Genomic DNA, 20,346 nt, shown 5'->3' with positions numbered 1-20,346 from the left:
AAAAACTTGAGATTTAAAAAAAATGTTTTTTTCTTTTTTCATTTAAACAAATTGTTATTTAATAGAATTTACATTTTAGTGAATTTTCAATTGTTATTTGATGGAATTTTTTTTTAAACTAATTTTTATTTTACCAAATTTGCATTTGAATTTTCATCTAACCGAAATGAAAACATATTTTTATTTTTATTATTTTAATTATTTATAATTGTCTTTTCTTTTTTCAAATTAAAAAAGAGCAATATAAATAATTAAAATAACAAAAGTAAAAATAAATGTTTTCAATCTATTTTTTGAAAAATTGTTTATTTTCTTTATTATTTTTAATTAGTACATATAATTTTACTTTTATTATTAATTATTTGGATAAAAATTTTTTATGTCTTCTATTTGTTTATTTTAATGGACTTTGACTTTTCTATAAACATCAACGATGAGTCTAGAGTCGTGGATATAGAATGTCGATTGGCCATAAATAAAATAGTTTATTTGCCATATTCTTTTATACAAACAATCAGGGTAAAAAGATATATTAAAATTTATTTCTTTTTTTTTTTAGGATTCATCAAAGACGTCTGGCGAGGGAAAAAAAATAGTTGAATGAGGACTCTTTGAAAAAGATATGAAATCACCCCTTTTGACTTTCTCGAAGGTCGAGGCAGTTTGTCTCATGAAGAAGACTTGGGATTGGTGATGCTCGCCTTTTAACGAGCAGCGGCGCCTGGAGTACACGATATACATGTATATATGTATTGTGGAGTCGTGGAAAAGCGTATCATAGTGAGTGCGCATTGGATCGATAATGTACGACGTTCAAGCCTCTTTATATACATATACGTTTATCATTTTTTCCAAAGTGTAGGTGGATGTTGATCGAAACACTAGCAAACGAATTATAAGCGAGTGTTAGTGAATTTTGGTGGGGGACAGCACTTTCGCCGACAGCGTGGCGGCAATAGAATTCAGTCTGTTACCATCATCAGTCACGATTGGTTTTTCATCAAAACTCACATTGAGCAAACACTAAAAATGCCACCGAAAAGAGAAAAATATATAGGCCACTGTGGAAAAGCCACATCGATTTAGGGCGAGTTCCTCTCTTAGTTTCAATTATATATATATATTGTGTGAGAAAATTTTCGTTTTCAAAGGATATGTTTTCTGGAATTATTTAAGGTAATCGATTGTTTTACATTTTTTTTAAAAAAAGAAAATTCTTATTCTTTAATTTATTAACAATTATTTGTTGCATTTGTCCATTGCATTTGGTATTTTAATCATTTTTTGCAAAAATTATAGAAAATTAATTATTTGCAAAAAAAAAGAATTATGAACAAAATTTTCAATTAAAATTAATTAGGAAAAGTTTAATTTGAATGAAAAATTTTTCGACAAAATTGAAAAGTAAAAAAATAAAATTTATGTTTCTTGGAGATCCTCTGATATTTGTTTTGATATAAAATTTTCTCTGGATTTTCATTATGAGAGTTTGCAATTTTGTAACACTTTTGCGAATTTTACGTGAAATAAACTCGTTTTGAGAACTTTCAAAGGCACGTGGACTTCGACCTGTTTGACGAGTTTTTCAATCGGGTCAGATGAAAAGTTCTAGGATACGTTCGAAGATCATGTAATTATCATTCGTATTATTTAATAGTTAATTACTTTTTGAACAAAAAAATAAAAATCTTGCTACAATTTTCCACTTGGAAATTACTTAGTTGAATTTAAAAGATTTAAAAGAAAATACCAAATGCAATGACTAAGTTAAAAAATAATTAAATTAATTAATAGAATTCTTAATTAATTAGAGATGCATACTATTTTTTTTTTTTTGAAGTGTAGAATAAAATGAAGGTCAATGCAATATGTTTTATAAGAGATCATTATTGCTTACAAGTTGCAAGTCTCATTATCCACGTTCCGGTTGTTAAAAAGATAAGAACCAAACCGTTACAAACATAAATATAATATACGCAATGTTGATATGTTTATAAAAAATTGAAATTTAAAGTTGTTAGTTGAAAATTTTGCATATGCTTATTTTTTTTTTTTTTAATTTAATGGTACTAAAAAAAAGTTATTGAAATAAATTAAAAATTGATTTATAATATAGAAATTTAAAAAAAATATTTAAATATAATTTATTGACAAAAAAATTTTCATACATTTTTTTTCAATTTGTTTAAAAATTCAAAAATTGATTAAATATAATTTTGAATTTGAAAATATTTTTTTTCCAAATAAGACTTGATGATTCCAATTTGTCTTTAAATGTCGAAATTGGTTTTAAAATTTGTTCATTACCAATTTATTCAATCAAAGTTCGAAGGTCAGAGAAGTTTCAATATCTAACAAGTGAGGTGATGATCTAAAAATAGAATATGATTCTTTTTTTATTAATAGAATTGTTTATTTAAATAAGTTCATTAGATAACGATAATAATTTTAATTGTATTTAAATTAGGTTTTATGTTAATGAGATTTTCACATGATAAAGTAGAATTGATTTTGTAGGAATTTTTTTTTTAAATTTTCGAAAATTTAATTTAAGATGAAGTTTAATAAATAAATGTTAAATAATAATAATGTTACAATTTTCAAATAATAATTGAAATAATTTTTATTATATAAAATAATCAATCTTTTGATTATTATTTTAATATTTATGTAACAAATCTCTTTGAATTTATTATTGTTAACATGGATTTGGCAAACAAAACAAAAGTTCAGAACATTTTTTTTATGATGTAATCTCGATACACGTGTTAATTTTACATGGTAATTTAAAATATTTTTAATTGTCATACAAGCGAATTCCAATTATTATTTAAACGTTTAATTAAAGGGATTATTATTATTAAACGTTTTATTTTCTTTTACATTTAAAATAATTATTTCCAATAAATAAATTTTTAAAATACATTTTAATATTTGTGTAATGTTAATTAAAAATTTTTTTTCTAATTATTTGTAGATCTTTATATATTGAAAATAATAATAATAAATGTAAATTAAAAATTCGAGTATACTGATACTGAAGATTTTGCAAGGGGCTTTGCTTGTCATTTCGTTGTGGTAAAAGAAAAGGAAAAAAAAGAAGTAATAAAAATAGAGAAAAAAGATCATGAATGATAAAAGGAGATGAAAGAATTAACTGATTGGATCGAGGAACACGTGCTCTTTAATCCCGTTGACGTTTGCGTTTCAACGGAAGGAAAAAGAAACACTCTCCTATATATACGTGTATACACCGCACGGAAGTTCAGTGACAGTAAAGACGATATTATTTATTATTCAAAGCAAAGGAAATGGTTAACGGTAAAAATAGATATAAACCCGGAAGTTCCTGATTTTTATTCGGCATTGATTTTTACATCCTTGTATTAAAAAAAAAAAAAATTTATTGCTTTTTGAATTTTGAACAAATCAATGAATATATTTAATTTTTTTATAGAATTACTAAATTTTTGTTTATATTGAAAAATTTAGCTCAATATTATTATACATGAGAGATATATCTAATCTACTGTGAATAGATAATGATAAATAATATTTGTTAGACAAATTTTTTATATAGATATATCTAATTTAATTTTTTTGATATTTAAAGAACACAGTTGAAATTTATTATATTTTTTAGAAATTGAGTTTTTTCGATTATTGAAAGTCCAATAAGTATAAAATAACAAAATAACGAATAAGTTCCAATAATCGAAAAAATTCAATTTTTAATATCAAAAAAATGTAAGGAAAAAATAATTTAATATTATATTTTTTTGAAAATTCGACGAATTTTTTATATTCAGATTGTGTTTTTATTGAATAATAATGAATTTTTATGAAAGTATTTTACGATTTAGAGAAAATGTGAAAAAAAAATCAACAGGAAGGAAATTTTTGTAAATTTATTTCTGCACATGAAATATTTCAAATTTTGCTAATTAATTTTTTTCGTTTGTTGTAGGCAGAAGATCGAGATATGAAAATTTTAAAATTGAAAGAAAGAAAACGGAAGTGCTTTCTTTCAGTGGCGGAAGAAGAGTTGATGTGATAGTAAATAGAAGATAGGAGAGAAGAAGAAGAAGAAGAAGAAAAGAAGGAAGTGGAGGAAGTGGTGCAGATTTGAAGAGACAAGAAAAGTGGTATCGAGAAGAGAGCGCCGTCGCAAAGAAGTTGTGGACATCGCCAGGGTATATGCATAGTGTATTAATAGTAATTATCAGGGTGGGGATCGCTCGCTGGTGAAAATAGAAAAGAATGTTTTTGGAATCCAATTGGACTTGGTTGGCAGAAGGATGGGGTAATATGGCCGACTTGGCCGAGCGGGTGGACGATTTGATATGCAGTTTTGATTCGTCCAGTGAGACGACCATGGACACGTTGTCGATGCTGATATTCGGCTGGATGCTGTTTGGCCTGGTGGTGTTGTGTGTCGGGAAATATGTCTATAATCGTTTTGTTCTTCAGGAAGCGGTGAAAAATAGTGCGAGCACGAAAGAGGTACATTCCACATTGCATGTAGGTGAGAGTGTTGTGCTTATTGGTGCGGGTGCAGGAGCTGGTGCAGCGGGTAGATCGTTACCATTTGAGAAGCTCACAAAAACAACGACATCAAGTGCAAAGTCCACGGGGACAGGAAGTGCAAGTGCATCAGGTGGTGGTGGTGGTGGAATTTTCACCTCCTCAGCGTCTTCGGCTAATTCCAGTTCAACGGGCTATGTGCCACCGACACCGCCAGTTAGAAAAAGACTCACGAGAAAGACATCAGGTCCACTGATAAGTCCGGCAAGAAGTTCGAGGGCTCTTAATTTGCCAACGGCCACCGGCGCTGATCCCGATGCCGTCAGATGGGTCAACGAGCTCCTCGTCTGGCTGCACGCGGATCTACCTGCCCTCGATGAACTTCTCGCTACCTGGGTGGCGTCTCTTAATGATTTCACTGCCAACTCTGTCGAGGAGGTCAGTTTTCATTGAAATTCTAACTTTGACGAATCTCTAATCATCAAATTTACCAAAATCAAGGGAAACAATAAAAATGAAATCCAACTAACTTTTTTTTTCAATTGTTTTTCCGATTGCTTCGGTTTTGAAAATAAAAAAGAAACATTTTTATTGCAAATATCGCATATATATCTTACATAGTAAAAATTATATTTGAAACAAGTTTTAATCTCTCGGACAAGTTGCGTAAATTTTTTGGTTATTAAAATAGAAAATATATTTTTGTGTTTACATTTTCTGTTATAAAATAAATTCATATTCCAGAGTTGACATTACGTCAGTAGATAAATATAGCAAAGAAATAAAACAACAGGTGGTTATAAGTTCACTTTATATGCACATACAAAGTTATATTAATTTATTCAAAAAAGTCATGTATAAAGTTTTAGGCGAAATTAAGAATTTTCAAAGAAAAATTATTAGAGTAAATAATTTATTTATTTTTTCGAAGAAAAAAATTTCTATTGACAATAAGAAACATTTTAGTTTCATTTTTTTTTTTTCATTAGAGGAGATTCTTATTAAGAATTTGTTTCCTGGATCATTGAACTTTTGCTAAAAAAGAGAAATTCTTTAAATAAAAGTTACAAAATCCGGTTCTTTTTTTTGGCTACATGATGAAATTCAAGGTAAAAATAAATTTTCATAATTGAATATAAAAATAATTTATTTTAATATTAACATAATTTATTTATTAAAAAAAAATAAAAAATTTCTATAATGGAGCAAAAAAAACATATAATTTGCAAATCCACAGTTTGTTGGTAATGAATTAAACGAGTAAAAATAATAAATGCAACAAGTCTTAGGATAGCTGAGTTACGTCAAATTGAAAAAGAGAAAAAAAAAATTATGTGAACGGCCTTGCAGTAGCACTGATTGTAAGCGTCATCAAATCCAAAATAGCATCTGATGCTTTTGTAGAGCCGGTCGCCCACGTGCCATTACCATTTTGCGTTCGTATGACATTTAACCTGATTTAATATTCGGAATATTAGTTAATGACATTATAAACTTGATATTTCTTATAATTATCACATCTTGACATATATATATATATATTTTTTTTTTTATTGTGTGATTTATGGAAATTGAAAAATAACTAAAGCGACTAAAACAATTATAAGGCAATTTAATTACTTTCAAGAAACATTGTTTTGACTCAACAAATTTATAAATCTTATATGAACAGATTTTAAAGAAGATTGATCCTTTCACGTAAATTCTAAATACATAAAAATATTTTTCTTAATATTTTCTTTTAGTTATTTGTTTAATTCTCAATTTCTCCTGTCATTTAAAAAAAAACTAATGTGCTTTTTTTCTAAAAAATAATTTTAACTGATATTTATTTTCATTTTCAGCATGGTATTGGAGTGGAATTTGTCAAAGTTCTTCCGGAAACACATCCACCAGTTTTATCCAACATTTTCTGCGAATGTGACTCGAAAGACGATGTGGTAAGAATGATAAAAATTTTTTTTTTGTAAAAGTTCCTATCATTTTTAATTTTATCAATTAAAAAGAAAAATATCAAGAATTTTTTCGTGTGTCACCATATTTTGATTAGCTTAATTATAATCTTATCTTCATCTTCATAAGTTATACTTATATCATAGAAATTTATTTTTTATTCTAATTAGTTGAACTTATTTTTTCTAATCTTGATTAGTTGAGTTTTTTTTTTTGGGGATGTTTTTAATTAAGTAAATAAATTATCAAATTAATTAATTATTTTTGCAGACCATCACATGTGATTGTGAGGCAACTCCAGCTTTACAATTAAGGGCCTTACGTCAAAAAGGAGATAAAGTCGAATCCAGCCATTATCGAGTCAACGTCAACCGTTTCCGTGCTCGTCTCAATGTTATTTGCATCACGGAAAAACTACTTATTGATTTAAAATGCGATGGGTGGCCTGAGGTTGGTTAACACATTATTAAAGCATATTTCTTATTGATTATTCTTGTTTTCTTCTTTATTTTCATATCACTTTAATTTGTAAATTACATTTTGTGAAATTCCTTTTAGCTCATTAGAACTAATGAATATTTAAAGATTTTTATTTTTACTATTTAGTAGAATTATTAACTTAATAAAGAAATTTTAAATACGTTGTAATTTATAATTTTTGAATATTTTATTTCTTTAATGAATTTTTAACTACAATATTTAAAAATTTCTGGTTACAAAATTCTCTAAATTAAAAATGTAGTGATTAAACTTAAATTTGCATTCTTTTTTGTTACCAACAATATATTCTTGCGATTTTTGAAAATTGATGAATAAAATATGGGTTGAAATAGTATGTAATATTAAGTTATTGTAGTAATAAAAATTTTTTTTTTCCCGCAGATCAAAGTATCACTTGCTGCAGTGGGAACAATAAAAAAGGACGTGAAAGAAAGCCACTTACAAGAAATAGTTACCGAAATTGTTGTAGCGGCATTAAGAGGAACGAATGTTCATCTAAATTTATCTCAATATTCGTCATGTCCTCGACTTTGGAGAGAACACACTCAAACTGGTTATTCATTACAGGGACATTATGATAGTATGGTGAGTTGATCGATAATAATTGTACGTCTAACCTACTTTTTAATGTACATATTTGTTCTTATCATCTAGCAATTGTGCATTTTTATATTACTCACCATTTTAAGCTCCATATTTTCAATTTCAAACAAGTTATAAAACATTTTGCAAATTTGTTTAAAAATTTTGAAGATAATTAAAATTATTTTATTAAATAAAGATAATTTCAATTATTGGATTATTTTGAAGATAATTTAAGTTTTCATAATTTTTCAGCACATGTCGAATTCATTGATGCATCAACGACATCCTCAATTTCATTCCTCTTCATCAACAATACAGCAATATTTACCCGGTGAAAGGAGATTACTTGTTAAAATAGTGAAAGCCACGGATTTAGGTGGTAATCAAGGTTGCAAAGAACCTTATTGTGTCGTTGAATTGGACGATCCACCACAAAAGAATCAAACTTCTATAAAAAAAGATACGATTAATCCTCTTTGGGATGAGGCTTTCCTCTTGTGAGTCAAATTAATTCTTTGAATAGTTTAATTTTCATCTCAGGTATATAAATTTATAATAAATTAAATTATTTAAAAAATTTTCAGCGACGTCAATCGAAATACGACTGAAGTACTTTTGGAATTATTCGATCATATAAATAAAACAAATAGATTTTTAGGTTTGGGAATTGTGGGAGTGGAAGAATTATTGGTGAATCCTAGTCAAAGACAAATTATTCCTCTTCAAGGAAAACCCTACGACGAAGATGAAATTACTGGAACTCTTACTGTTGAGGTTCGATTATACATTTTTATTTATTAATAATAATAATAATTACTCTAAAATTATTAAAATTAATTTTAATTTTCAAATATTATTCTTTATTTAAATTTTAAATAACTAATAAAAAAACTAAATAACTAATAAAAGGAAAATAAATTTTGCAGTTTCTACTCATCGAAGGTGCTGAAGTGCCTCAGATTGGGACCAAGCCGTACAAAGTGAAGGAAACGATAAAGCCGGTATCGCCGACGAGAACCTACAGCCCGACGAATAATCTCCTGAGCACCAATAGTTTAAACTACAACAATGGTAACAGCACTCTTATCTTGTACGACACTACCAGTGAGTCCGCAGGGGGTAATTACCGATTATTTCTATGAAAGGTGTTTACCCTTGAGATCGTTCATGTGCGTGTATTCACCTGTAGAGATCGTGTTTTTAGTTTTTTCCCTTCTCCAAAAAAAAAAAAAAAGAAAATAATAATTAGAGCTCGATCTCCGCTCAACAAAATATTTAATTTTTCTTTCGCGTTTCAGCAGTTAAATTTTATTTCTTTTCAATTAAATTAGAAATATATAAATATTTGTGAAATATAAAAATAGTTGGAAATTTGACCCCTTGCTTAAAAGTTAACTTATTTCGTTTAAAAAAACTTCGTTAATTAACATAGTTTGACAAACACGCTAGAAACTTATTTCAATTATTCTTTTTTAAATTACTATTTACATTGAATTTAAAACTAATTTAGTCTGTATTATTTTTTTTTTTTTAATATCCACGTTAATTTTTAATTCAATTTGTAATAACTTTTGTTCTTGTTTTTAATCAATTTTATTCTGTTCGACCAATTTTATTGTTTGCAAGTCAGTTTTATTGTTTAAATCTAACTTTATTGTTTAAAATTAATTTTATTAGAACAATTGGAATTTTTTTTAAATTTTTTTATTGGGAGAAATAATTTTAGAAATTGCGTAGTCGTAATAGAATATTAAACCATCAAATTTCAAAAGTTTTGGGCTGCGATCATTAGAAGTTGTTGATAAACATCATGTCTCTTTTGTATGTAACTATTCAAATAAGACAGGACTAAACACATTTTATTTAGATAGTTTGTGGCGAACTCTACATGCTTAAGTCACGGTAGTTCATACCTACAAATCGTCGGATACGATCGTTGCCAAATTGCCCCCTCGTAGAAAAAAAAAAAAATAGAAAACCATGCCAACGGGTAACTGACCTTTTATCATTTTCAAATTACAATTCTTTAGTTTAATAGAAAACAAAACAATGCCAATTTTTGTAAAATAGTGAAAAATTAAAATTAATTTTAAACCCAGCATGTGAAAGAATTTTTCATAGGATAGGATTTGAAGTTTGCTTTTTGAATTTTTCATAGTTAGATGGTTCCTGTAGATTTTTTTTTAGAAAACAATAATAGACCTTTCGGAATTTGGATGTTTTGCGAGATTGAATGCTGCCAAAATTTTAATCTTAATTAAATGCTAAAATTAGTGTTACTAAACGAAATTCAAAATTGTTTCATCAAAATTGAAATACATAATACATTTTATCGGAATTAATTTAATTAATTATTCAATAAATTAGGGAGTTTAATAATAATTAAAGTGAGGAATATTTTAATTTTGTGCACAAAAAACTGTAAATTTGAAGTTAAAATTTTATTTTTTCAGACTTTCTGACGAATGGAAACGCAATGGAGTCTCCGTACCGAAGTGGGCAGACGAACGGCAACAAAGGAACATTGATTGTCCACAGCCAACAAAGGGTAAGGGTAGCTCGAGTCTCTCGTTAACCCTGGAAAAGGTAACGATCTCGTAAAAGCTGCCAAACTAACGAAGTACCATTTGTACGATCAGCTATTAAAGTGTGGCCTTTCCTTTGACTTTTTTAGCAACCGGAGCGACACGTTGTCAAGGTAAGACGTCCAATTCAATTCTCTCTCTCTCTATCTTATATTCTGTCAAGCAAAAACGCAACTCTTCATTTTTGTTCGTCTTCAGTTCATTTTCAGTTTCACTTTGAATATTGTCAATCACCAACTGTAAGCACACTTTAGTCAAACTAAAATTAGTCATATATTTATTAGAATTGGAAAATTAATCATTTCTTTCAAATACATTAATTTATTATCATTCATTTTTCAAATCATTAAAAAAGTTAAATAATAATTTTCAAAAAAATGGTAAAAATTTGTTTGAATTTTTTTTTATACCCACATTTTGAAATATTTAAAATAATATAAAAAATAAAAAAAATAAATAAAAATAAATAAATAAATAATAAATAAATAATAAATATTTTAAATATTTAAAATAATTATATATTATATTATAAATAATTTATATAAATATTTTAAATAATATTTTAAATAATTGAAAATGCTTGATAATACTATATAAATTTCCAAATTAACATCACATTTTGCACTTGTTCACTTTTTTTTCATATATATGCTAAAAACGTTTTGAAATAAAAATGCAAGTAAAAGTTTCTAGTGTTGCAGAAAAAAGGATTATAAAAAAAAAAAATAAATTAAAATTGTTTTTTGTTTATTAAATCTTTGAAAATTAAAAATAAAAATGTATATATAGAGATTTTTGTGAAGTTTTTAATAACAGGTTGTTACAATAACTCGTGGAAATTTGAATTAACATCATTTGGTATCCTTTGCAAACACTATTAATTGTAATTTTGGGTGTTGTGTTTTTACTAATCCGACAGGTAACATTGAACGAAAATGGAAGCTGGCAGGAGATTTGCTCTCAGGTAATTGTTTAAGTCTCCCTTTTATTTTCAAATATCGAGAAATTTTCATGAAAAATATTCAATTCAATTTTTTATAACAATTTTATTTTCTATTGAAGAATTTTTTTTTTCACTATTACAAATTGCTTTATCAAAATATTTTTATTTTATTTTTTTTCGAAGCAAAAATAAAAATATTTTTCGTTTATTTCATTTTTTTTGTGTAAAGTTTAAAATTGAATAATAAAATATTTTTGGGTTATTCTATGTATATTTCATCTAAAGTTCTAATAAATATAAGTTTTATTTTTTCTTGAATTAGAAATTAAAATACAATTTACATTTTTTGACTTAGGAATTGAAAAATAAAATGTTTAATACATTTAATTTTTCTAAAACTGCGATTTGAAAAATTAACATTTTTAATATATATATATGTAAGTATATGCGAATTAAGTATTTGTCTTGGATATTAAAATTTGATTGTTAAATGTTTCAGACAGGAAACAATAAAGACCTCACTTCAGGAACGGAGAGTACACCAAATTCATCCACATCTGAAAGTATTCGAGGTTCGTATTTATTATTTTTTGAAAGTATTCTTTTAAAATTTTTTCTAACAGTGAACAAAACTAATTAATTAATTAATTTAAAAAAATGAAAAAAGTACATTTATTTATTGACTGTTAATTAATTGCAACAGATAGGGGAAGACCCAGAAGGAAACGAAGAGACTTCTTTGGGACCATAAAGAAGCGTTTATCGAGATCGAAAACAAGGAGTCGATCTGTAGGTCCTGATGGAGATGCAAATCATGAAGAAACACATTCTCGATCAATTTCTGCTGATCGAGCTAGAGATACCGGTTCCGGTAAGTTTCTAATCAATTAAAAACCTTTCTTTTTCATATATAATAATTTGAAAATTTTCATCTTTGCTTAAAAATTGTTTTTATTTTATTATTTTTAATAGACTAACAGATGTAGATAAAAATTTAAATATTTGAATTCAGTAAATTAATGTAAAAGAATTTCTAAAAATAATTCCTATAATAAAAATATGCACGCTATCTGCAAACTTTTTTACTAATCTGAAATGATGCCTTGTTTTTAATTTCGCAGTGGTAAGTCATTTTAAACGAGAGTAGCTTGAAATTCATTAAAAAAAATTTTTTTACTTGAAATTTTCTAAATTAATTTTCTCTTTACTTGTATATATATATAAAAAAATAAAATAAATTCATTCCTTAATTTCAAAATTAATTAAATCGTAATTTTTTGAGACATTAAAATAATATTGAAACTGAATATTAAGTAAACTTTTAATTTTATTGGTTAATTAATTAACTCTTCAGTTGCTTGGTGCATCCAAGTGTGTTGCATGAGTGAACAATTAACGAAAATTACAGCAACCTTATCGGTACCAGGAAGAGAAGAACACTCCAGAAGATCAAGTTTAAGTGAAGCTTCAGGCATCAGTGGAACTTCAACAAGAACTTACATTAATGAAGCTTCAACCTTAATTCTGGAAACTCTTGAAAATGGAATCACAAAGTAAGATTCATTAATATTATTATTTTATAAGAAATTTTGTTCGAAAAATAATTGAAAGAATATTTTATTTCTAAAAAAAAATACTAAAATTTTTTTTAAAGAATCAAATAAATTAAGTGAAAATAATAATTAATTTTCTAAAAATTTTCCTTTTCAGACACTACCTCGTGCCTCTGTCGCTAGCACAAAAAAGTAAATGGAGGAAAAAGGGAATAAAACTCCACATTTTTAATGATCACACATTCATTGCCAGGCACATACCAGGGTAAAAGAAAAAACACATTTTTTAAAAGAATTTTATTTTAATTAAAAAAAGAATTGAAAATGTTCTTTTCCAAGGTTTAGAAATTATAAAAAAAAATTTAATAAAATAATATGTTTTAATGTTTTAATTAATAAATTTTAATTTTAGGGGCACCGTTTGTCAAGTGTGCAAGAGAACACTGGCCAGAAGATTAGGAAAGCAGGGTTACGAATGCAGGGATTGTTTAATGAAATGCCATAAACATTGTCACGTTAAAGTTGACAATATGTGTCCATCTTCAACAATTCAAAGTATCGAAATGTGAGTGTTAATTAATTTTTCTATTCTAAACATTTTTTCATCAATTCACTATCGACAATAATTCGACACAAGAAATTTAATTTTGTAAATTATTTCCCACATCATTTTTCACAAACTTCACAGACTTAAAATATCAATTTTAAAGTTTTTAATTTTTATCAGTTTATTTTTTATATATTTCAATTTGTTTACGTGAAAAAAATTAAAAATTGCTTTGATTGATAAAATTATTTTTTTTTTTAAATTAACAAAAGCAGACATAAGACAAATAAAAATATAAATGCATGAACGACACACAGATACTACATCGCAATATGTATGTTTATGATTTTTACACGATTTTAATAAAATTTTCTTTTGACCTTTGCCGGATAAGGTCCCTTCTTCCAGTACTGAGCGAATGATAGGTAAGCTGACGAAACACGTAAATTTAATTGCAAAAAGCAAAAATTAAATTAAAATTGGCTAATATTATCCTCGCATGGAGAAAAAAAAAACCCGCTTGTAGGACAAGACATTGATAGCTAATGTCATTGTGTCTATTGCAATGTGTGATTAGCATCTTTTATTGACTTTTAACTAATTGACAAATAATTTACATTACAAACAACTGTTAATTAATTCGGGAACATTTCATCTCGGGAGACTGAAGTTGGTTGTTATTACCTTTCACAAATCTATACAATTACATTTTCATTATTATATACAAAATAAAAAAGAATTTCCAAAACGTTCATTCATTAAAATATTTTATAATCTTAAATATTTCTTTTTAATTTTTTTTCAATATTTAACAATAGAAATTATAGGCTGAAAACTCTTCGAAGTTGGGATCTTCTTAAGAAACGCATATGTCAACAAAATAATTGTCAAAATGTGTAAACTTTTAATAAGAGCTTGTTTTATCTTCATCTCTTCTTTAAAGTTTATTTTGTAAAATTGTTGACTTATTTGCTTTTCCTTTTTGATTTTGCTTTGCCTGTTTCTTTTTGCTGATTGTCTTTTATTGATTTTTTAAATTATATAATTTAAATACATAAACGAGAAACTAATTCGAATTTTTCAGTAATTTAAATTTTTTCATAACAACCAACCAAGTTATTCCGATTAAAAAAAAAAAAAATTAGAAAATGGTTTTCATTTTAGCTTATAATTTTCTGCTTTTTTGCACATATAATTTATCTCTTGCATCGCTTTAATTTTAATTTTTATATTTCTTTCAAATATTTTCCTTTCTTTAATAATTTTGAATTTATTTCATTCTTTTTTAGATAGATAAAAGATAATATATTTCTTTTGGTCTTATTTCTTCTTTTTGTTTCCTAAAATTGTAAACTAAATAATTTTGATACTTTTTTTTAGTTGCCTGTTTAATTAAATTAACTCGCACGATTTAGATATTATTTTAATTAATTCTCTAATTAATGTAATTATATCTAACGTGGTATAATGCGTTTATAATAAATCTATTAAGATTAGATACTGTTGACATTTGCGTTCTTCATTTTAATATATAGTGAAAATAGGCTTTTTTTATTTACTTAATATTTCAATAAATTATAATTTTTTTTTTTTATTTTTATAATAACCAAAAATTTTACTATTCATCCTTTTGCTTCTAGTGTATTGTTTCAAAATTTTTATTATTACAAAATTAAAAATTTAATTAAATTGCTATATGTATTTGAAAAAATTAAATTTCAAAACTTTTCCCATACAAAAAAAATTAGATTGAAAATATAAATAAATATAATAATTGAAATAAAATTCATGTGAAGCAAAAGGATCAATGCAAATATTTTTTGTCAGATATCTGCCATTGTTTTAAAAAAAGGAGATTTTAATTGTTTAGGATTCTCATCAGAGTTACAAGATTCGAGAGAAAATCAAGAAGACTTCTTTGCTAGCGAGAACTTTCTTCGTCATTTGCATCGAGCTAGAGAATTAAGTCTAATTAAGCTTCCAAGTGAAGGATAATTTTTTTTTTTTTTTTTTTGAATGCCAATGGTACTAAGGAATATGAGTAACCGTTGGTTTCTTTTTTTTCGAATCGATGATACGCTGGCACAACGATAATAAACGTTCGATAAATACAAGTAATTGTGATATAATATAACACTTTACAAGAAAATTTTTTAAATATTTACTATATAGATTTACTCTATTTACTCTCTGAATCTGAATCAATGGAAAGCAGTAAAAAAAAAAATTTATTGAAGTAAATCAATAAGAGGAATTCATTTTTCTACAGAAAAATTCAGTTGAACAAAATTAAACGAGCTTAAACTACTTTTTCACTGTTTCTAAATAAAGCAATTGATTTCAATTAATCAAATTCCACTGAGATTCAGTATTAGAAAGTACGCCTTTATGCAAAGGTATGAAAATCTTCCATCAAGTGTGAAGACCTATTTATATATATTATTAGAAGAAAGATCTCCCCCCATTGAAAGAAACGCTTGAGACCAATCTTTTAAGTCTATAAAACGAGAAATGCATTTTTTTTCCTTTCTTTGAAATAAAGAAAAAAGATTTATAATTTTTCAATAAGACTTTTATCAAATAAAAATTTATAATTCATTATTTTGAATTAAAAAAAAAATATTAATTAAAATTAATTTAATTAATGAAATAATTAATTCATTGCGCAAAATATATTACAGGGGAAATTTTTATACTTTCTTACGGGATTAAAAAAATTATTCGAAAGTAAATTTTTTTTGTATATATAAATAAGCAGTCTTTTTTTTGAAGACTTTTAAACTCTTTTTTTCCATATTGATAATTTTTTAATCAATTTTTGATATTTGAAATAATTAGAAAACAAGTATTGTTAATTTTCAGAATAAAAATTTTGTACATTTTTTTTTGATCAATTTTCATATGTAGTAATTTTGTACATGGAAAATATTACTGATTTGTATATAATTATATTCCCAAGAGCAAAGTTTCGTTGTGCTGACGTATTTTCGTGTCTACTATTTATTTCGAATGAGATTTTTATATTTCGAACGATTTAAGTAGTTTTAATTATTTTTCAAGGCACAAACTAAGCCTTTAGTTGTTTTTTTTTCAATTATTTTATTTGTAAAAAACAAAAACTTTTCACTCTATTTAAAATATTTATATTTTATTGTTCATTATAAAAACTGAAAAAAAAATATTTTCATCAATTTTGAAGAGGAGAAATACTTTATTGTTTTTTTTTTCCAAGTTTTTAATCGAACGACTGAACAGAGTATTACTCAAAATTATTTTATGAATATAAATATGTAGTTGAAAAGTTTTCAAGAGAGCCATTTACATTATGTTAATATTGTTTGTTTTCTTTTTATTTGTTACTATACTGAAAAAAATGTTTATTTGGTTATTCATTTTTTTTAATGAAATATATCTGTAATTTAGGGTCCCCAATTATTCTAGACGGTAAATTTTCATTTTTTAAACACTGAATATTAAAGTAATTTAAAAATTAAAGAAAAAAAATTATTAAACGAGAGTAATTAAAATTTTTTAAATCAAAATAAAGATGATGAACGTAATGAAAAATAGTAAAATTTAAATGAATAAATAAAGAAAAGAAAAATCTAAAGTAAAAATTTGAAATTGTGTAGAAATAAATGGATAAGAAAATAATTGAAAAATTGAAAATAAAGGAATTATGTAAGTAATATTGAGAATTTGGAAAAAAATTTGAAATTGTAAAATCAAAATTTGAAGAACATTATTTTTTGAAAAATGAAATTTTTATCAGATTTGTATAATCTCAATGATTTGTTTGGAAAATTTAAATTCAATGTCAATAAATATTGAAATTTAAATTATTTTGAAAATTTCTAAATCAAAAAGATTTCAACTAATCATTGACATTTTTTTAAAGAATAAATAGTAATCGAATTTTAATGTTGAATTTAATTTTTTTTCAAATTATCTCCAAAAAAAAAAAAATATTTCTGCAATAATTAATATCCTATAATTTTTCTATTCTTTAATTTTTTCCTATCATTAAATTTCCAATTATTTTTTTTCTTTTCTTTATTTCTTTATTTATTTATTTTTTTTTATTCTAAATAATTTTTATATCTATATTTATTGTCTTCTATTGAAGCGTTAAAATTAAAAATTAAAAAAAGAATGTCTAGAATTCTTGAAGATTTTGTCGATTTTCGAAACATTGTCAAAGCAAATTTATTTATTTCCATATTTGAAGAAGGCAAATTTTCATAGCGTTAAAAGATTGTATTTATAAATAAATATCTTGAAAGTAGATTTTTTCTTAATTTTAAAAAGAGAAAAAAAAAAATATTCTCTAATTTATTGCTATGAAAATGTGCATTTTACACACGACTGTTTGCATTTTCATGACTCGAAGGTTCTAGAAGACCTAATTTAGGCTACGTTTCTATTTCTATTCTAAAGAACCGATCAACTGTATAGATTATATGCCTAGATTTTTGCATAAATCCTAGCACACGAGATAAAAATCTATTGCAAATATATGAAAGTGAGTACGTGTTATTTGTAATAATTATATACATATACATATATATATATATTATAATGATAACGATATCGATAATAAATTGTAAGGTGCGAAAAAAAAATCGCAACTCCAACGCAATCATAATATTATTAATTAAATATTTATATATGAATGCTGAGCAAAAATTAAAATAAAATATATTCTAACAGGATTAGAATATTTTATAAATTACAAATTACTTTTTAGTTTCTAATTATTATTTTGTAAATTTATACACGCGTCTATTAATATTGAATATTAATTTCTTTTTATTAAAATTTAAATTATTAATAATATTTAGTTGATAATTTAACGTTAAATTAAATTAAATTAAATTAAATTAAATTAAATTAATTAAAATAAATTTAACATTAAGTTAAATTTGTAGTAATTATAGTTTTAATTCTTCAGAATTATTTTGCATCATGAATTTTACATCTCATGCCATTTTGAAAATATAGAGAATTAAAAAAATTTTGTTATTTTGAAAATAAATTTTCTTCAAAAAAAACTGTAAAAAAATGAAAATTTAAATTATTTATAATAAAAAAAAATAATAATAAAAATCGCCAAATATTTCTGTATCAAAAATGATAAATTGAATAATTAAACAAAAAAGTGATTTGTAATATTTTCTGCACAGCCTAATGTCGATCAATGATTTATACAACGTTTTTAAAGCAATTTATCAATTAGGATCTACATTTATAATTTAAGATTTAAGATAAAATCAAAATCCAAGCACTGTGTGATGAAATTTTTTTTTTTTGCTTCGTCTCATTACATCTTATTGTTATAATATTTACTCACTGAATTATTATATTTTTCAATTCATCTTTGTTAATATTTTTAAGAATTCTTGTTAGGACTAAAAATACGATATTACTGGAATTATTATTTTTTTTTGTAATTGATTCACTATTTAAAATTCCAATGAATAAAAATTGATAATTATTAGTAGTAAATAATAAAGTTAGAATTGCTAATTAATTAATTATTACACCGTTAATATCATTATTATTTTCTATTTAAAATAAAAAAAATTAATTATTAATTCAAAATTCATTAATAATTCATGAAACTATTTTTGGTATTCAAGAAAATTTCCAGAAAAATGTATTTTAAAAATATTAAAAAAAAAAATTGAATTCCAGTTTGAATATTGTAGTCTTTATTTATTTAGTTTTTTTTTTTTTTTTAATTTCATTTTTACGACTAGCGTCATAATATGAAATGTACATTGTCGACGAAAAATATGATCATATAGTGCCTATATAGATGTTGTTGCAATATTACATTTTACATTATACATAATTCATATAACGTTGTAATTTTATCATTGTATCATAAAGAATTTATTCATTGACAGTATTTCCGGTTATCCTGTGAAAAATTCTGTCATCATCGAATCTTCAAACTCTAAAAGATATATAAAATATTATATATGCTAATGTAATACAGTTATATTGGAGACAATTTTGCGCGAAGCCCAAAGGGATATTATTATATACATATTATGTAAAAGAGATAAAATAATATATTATGATCGCACAATCCCTATTAACGATTAATTATTTTTAATATTAACTCCATTTCCCCCCCCCTTTTTTTTAAATAACTTTTTTGAAAATTTGAATTAAAAAAAAGTTTTTCTTTACTTTTACGGAAAAAGAAATTTTTTCTGTAAATTATATTTTTAATCTAAAGAAAAAAAATTTCCTTAAAATCCAAGTAATATTTATTTTGAATTTAAAAACGCAGAGTTAACACTACTGGCGCAGTAAAAGTTAATATTTTTTGGTTGCCTGCCTGCAGGTTACCATGGCAATGCACGGGTGTGAGTGAGACAGAAAATTTGAATATTCAAATTTTCTGTCGCACTCACTCTTATGCGTTGCCATGGTAACGTGAAGGCCGCCAAAAAAGCTGTGAGAGCGCCTTACTGCGTTTGCGCAGACTACGCAGATTCGTAAACAGTTATGTTCGTTGTGTTTGCCTCATGGCAGAGTGTTAATTATAATCGGATTTATTGTTTAAGTTATGTATATAGTTAAATTTTGTGTAAAATTTTCTTACAATAAGTGATAAACAAGTTTTTGAATAGTTCGTGCCGTGGTATTTACGAGTAATGTGTGAAATGTCTAAATAGATATGGTTCAAGATACAAACATAACCTTATAACCTCAACTGTTGGACTTACAATTAGATCTAAAAGACGAAGATTAAGATTGAAGATTAAAAGTTTGAAGATTAAAATGCACCTCAAGAATATGTAAGTAATAAAAATTAATAATAATATTATAAATTAAATTGTTTTAATATATTTTTTATTCTATTGTTAGGACAAATTTAATATTTTTTATTCCTGAAGTCGTTCGTTTTAAGTGGTTTTAATTCTTTAATTTTAATTACAATTTTTATATATGGAATTTATAACTTTATTAAATACATAATATAAATTATGTTCCAATTTAAAAAAAGCGTTTTAAAATTGTTATCTTCGGATATGTACACTACTTAATTTGTCGTGTATTTGTTTTTCTTTTTTGTAAATCATTTTAATAAGTACTTGAATGTTAATTAAACTTTTTTAGAATATATTTAAGTGTAAAATA

General features: G+C 24.9%; 1 protein-coding gene across 11 annotated transcripts; it reads left to right on the top strand.

Moving 5' to 3' along the window:
* The first annotated feature begins 569 nt into the window (after positions 1-569).
* On the top strand, positions 570-19,291 carry LOC127284799 (uncharacterized). Of its 11 annotated transcripts, none has more exons than XM_051310472.1 (18): positions 570-780; positions 863-1,176; positions 3,968-4,962; positions 6,369-6,464; positions 6,748-6,927; positions 7,360-7,563; positions 7,816-8,060; positions 8,148-8,337; positions 8,490-8,682; positions 10,017-10,111; positions 10,238-10,261; positions 11,068-11,112; positions 11,591-11,663; positions 11,795-11,962; positions 12,446-12,644; positions 12,802-12,909; positions 13,057-13,209; positions 15,062-19,291. In XM_051310472.1, exons 3-18 carry the CDS (start codon positions 4,261-4,263, stop codon positions 15,114-15,116), a joined length of 2,730 nt encoding a protein of 909 aa, XP_051166429.1. In that variant the 5' UTR covers positions 570-780; positions 863-1,176; positions 3,968-4,260; the 3' UTR covers positions 15,117-19,291. The 11 variants fall into 11 exon arrangements, with proteins under 11 accessions (XP_051166429.1, XP_051166432.1, XP_051166435.1 ...); XM_051310474.1 differs by lacking the exon at positions 570-780 and adding an exon at positions 13,586-13,616 and having other exon boundaries at positions 802-1,176; XM_051310473.1 differs by lacking the exon at positions 570-780 and adding an exon at positions 2,978-3,321 and having other exon boundaries at positions 806-1,176.
* The last annotated feature ends 1,055 nt before the right edge of the window (positions 19,292-20,346 follow it).

The sequence above is a fragment of the Leptopilina boulardi genome, unplaced genomic scaffold (genome assembly GCF_019393585.1).
Source record: "Leptopilina boulardi isolate dan_hultmark-lab unplaced genomic scaffold, ZJU_Lbou_2.1 LbouV2_325, whole genome shotgun sequence".
NCBI lineage: Eukaryota > Metazoa > Arthropoda > Insecta > Hymenoptera > Figitidae > Leptopilina > Leptopilina boulardi.
This window is presented reverse-complemented; position numbering and strand designations above follow the sequence as displayed.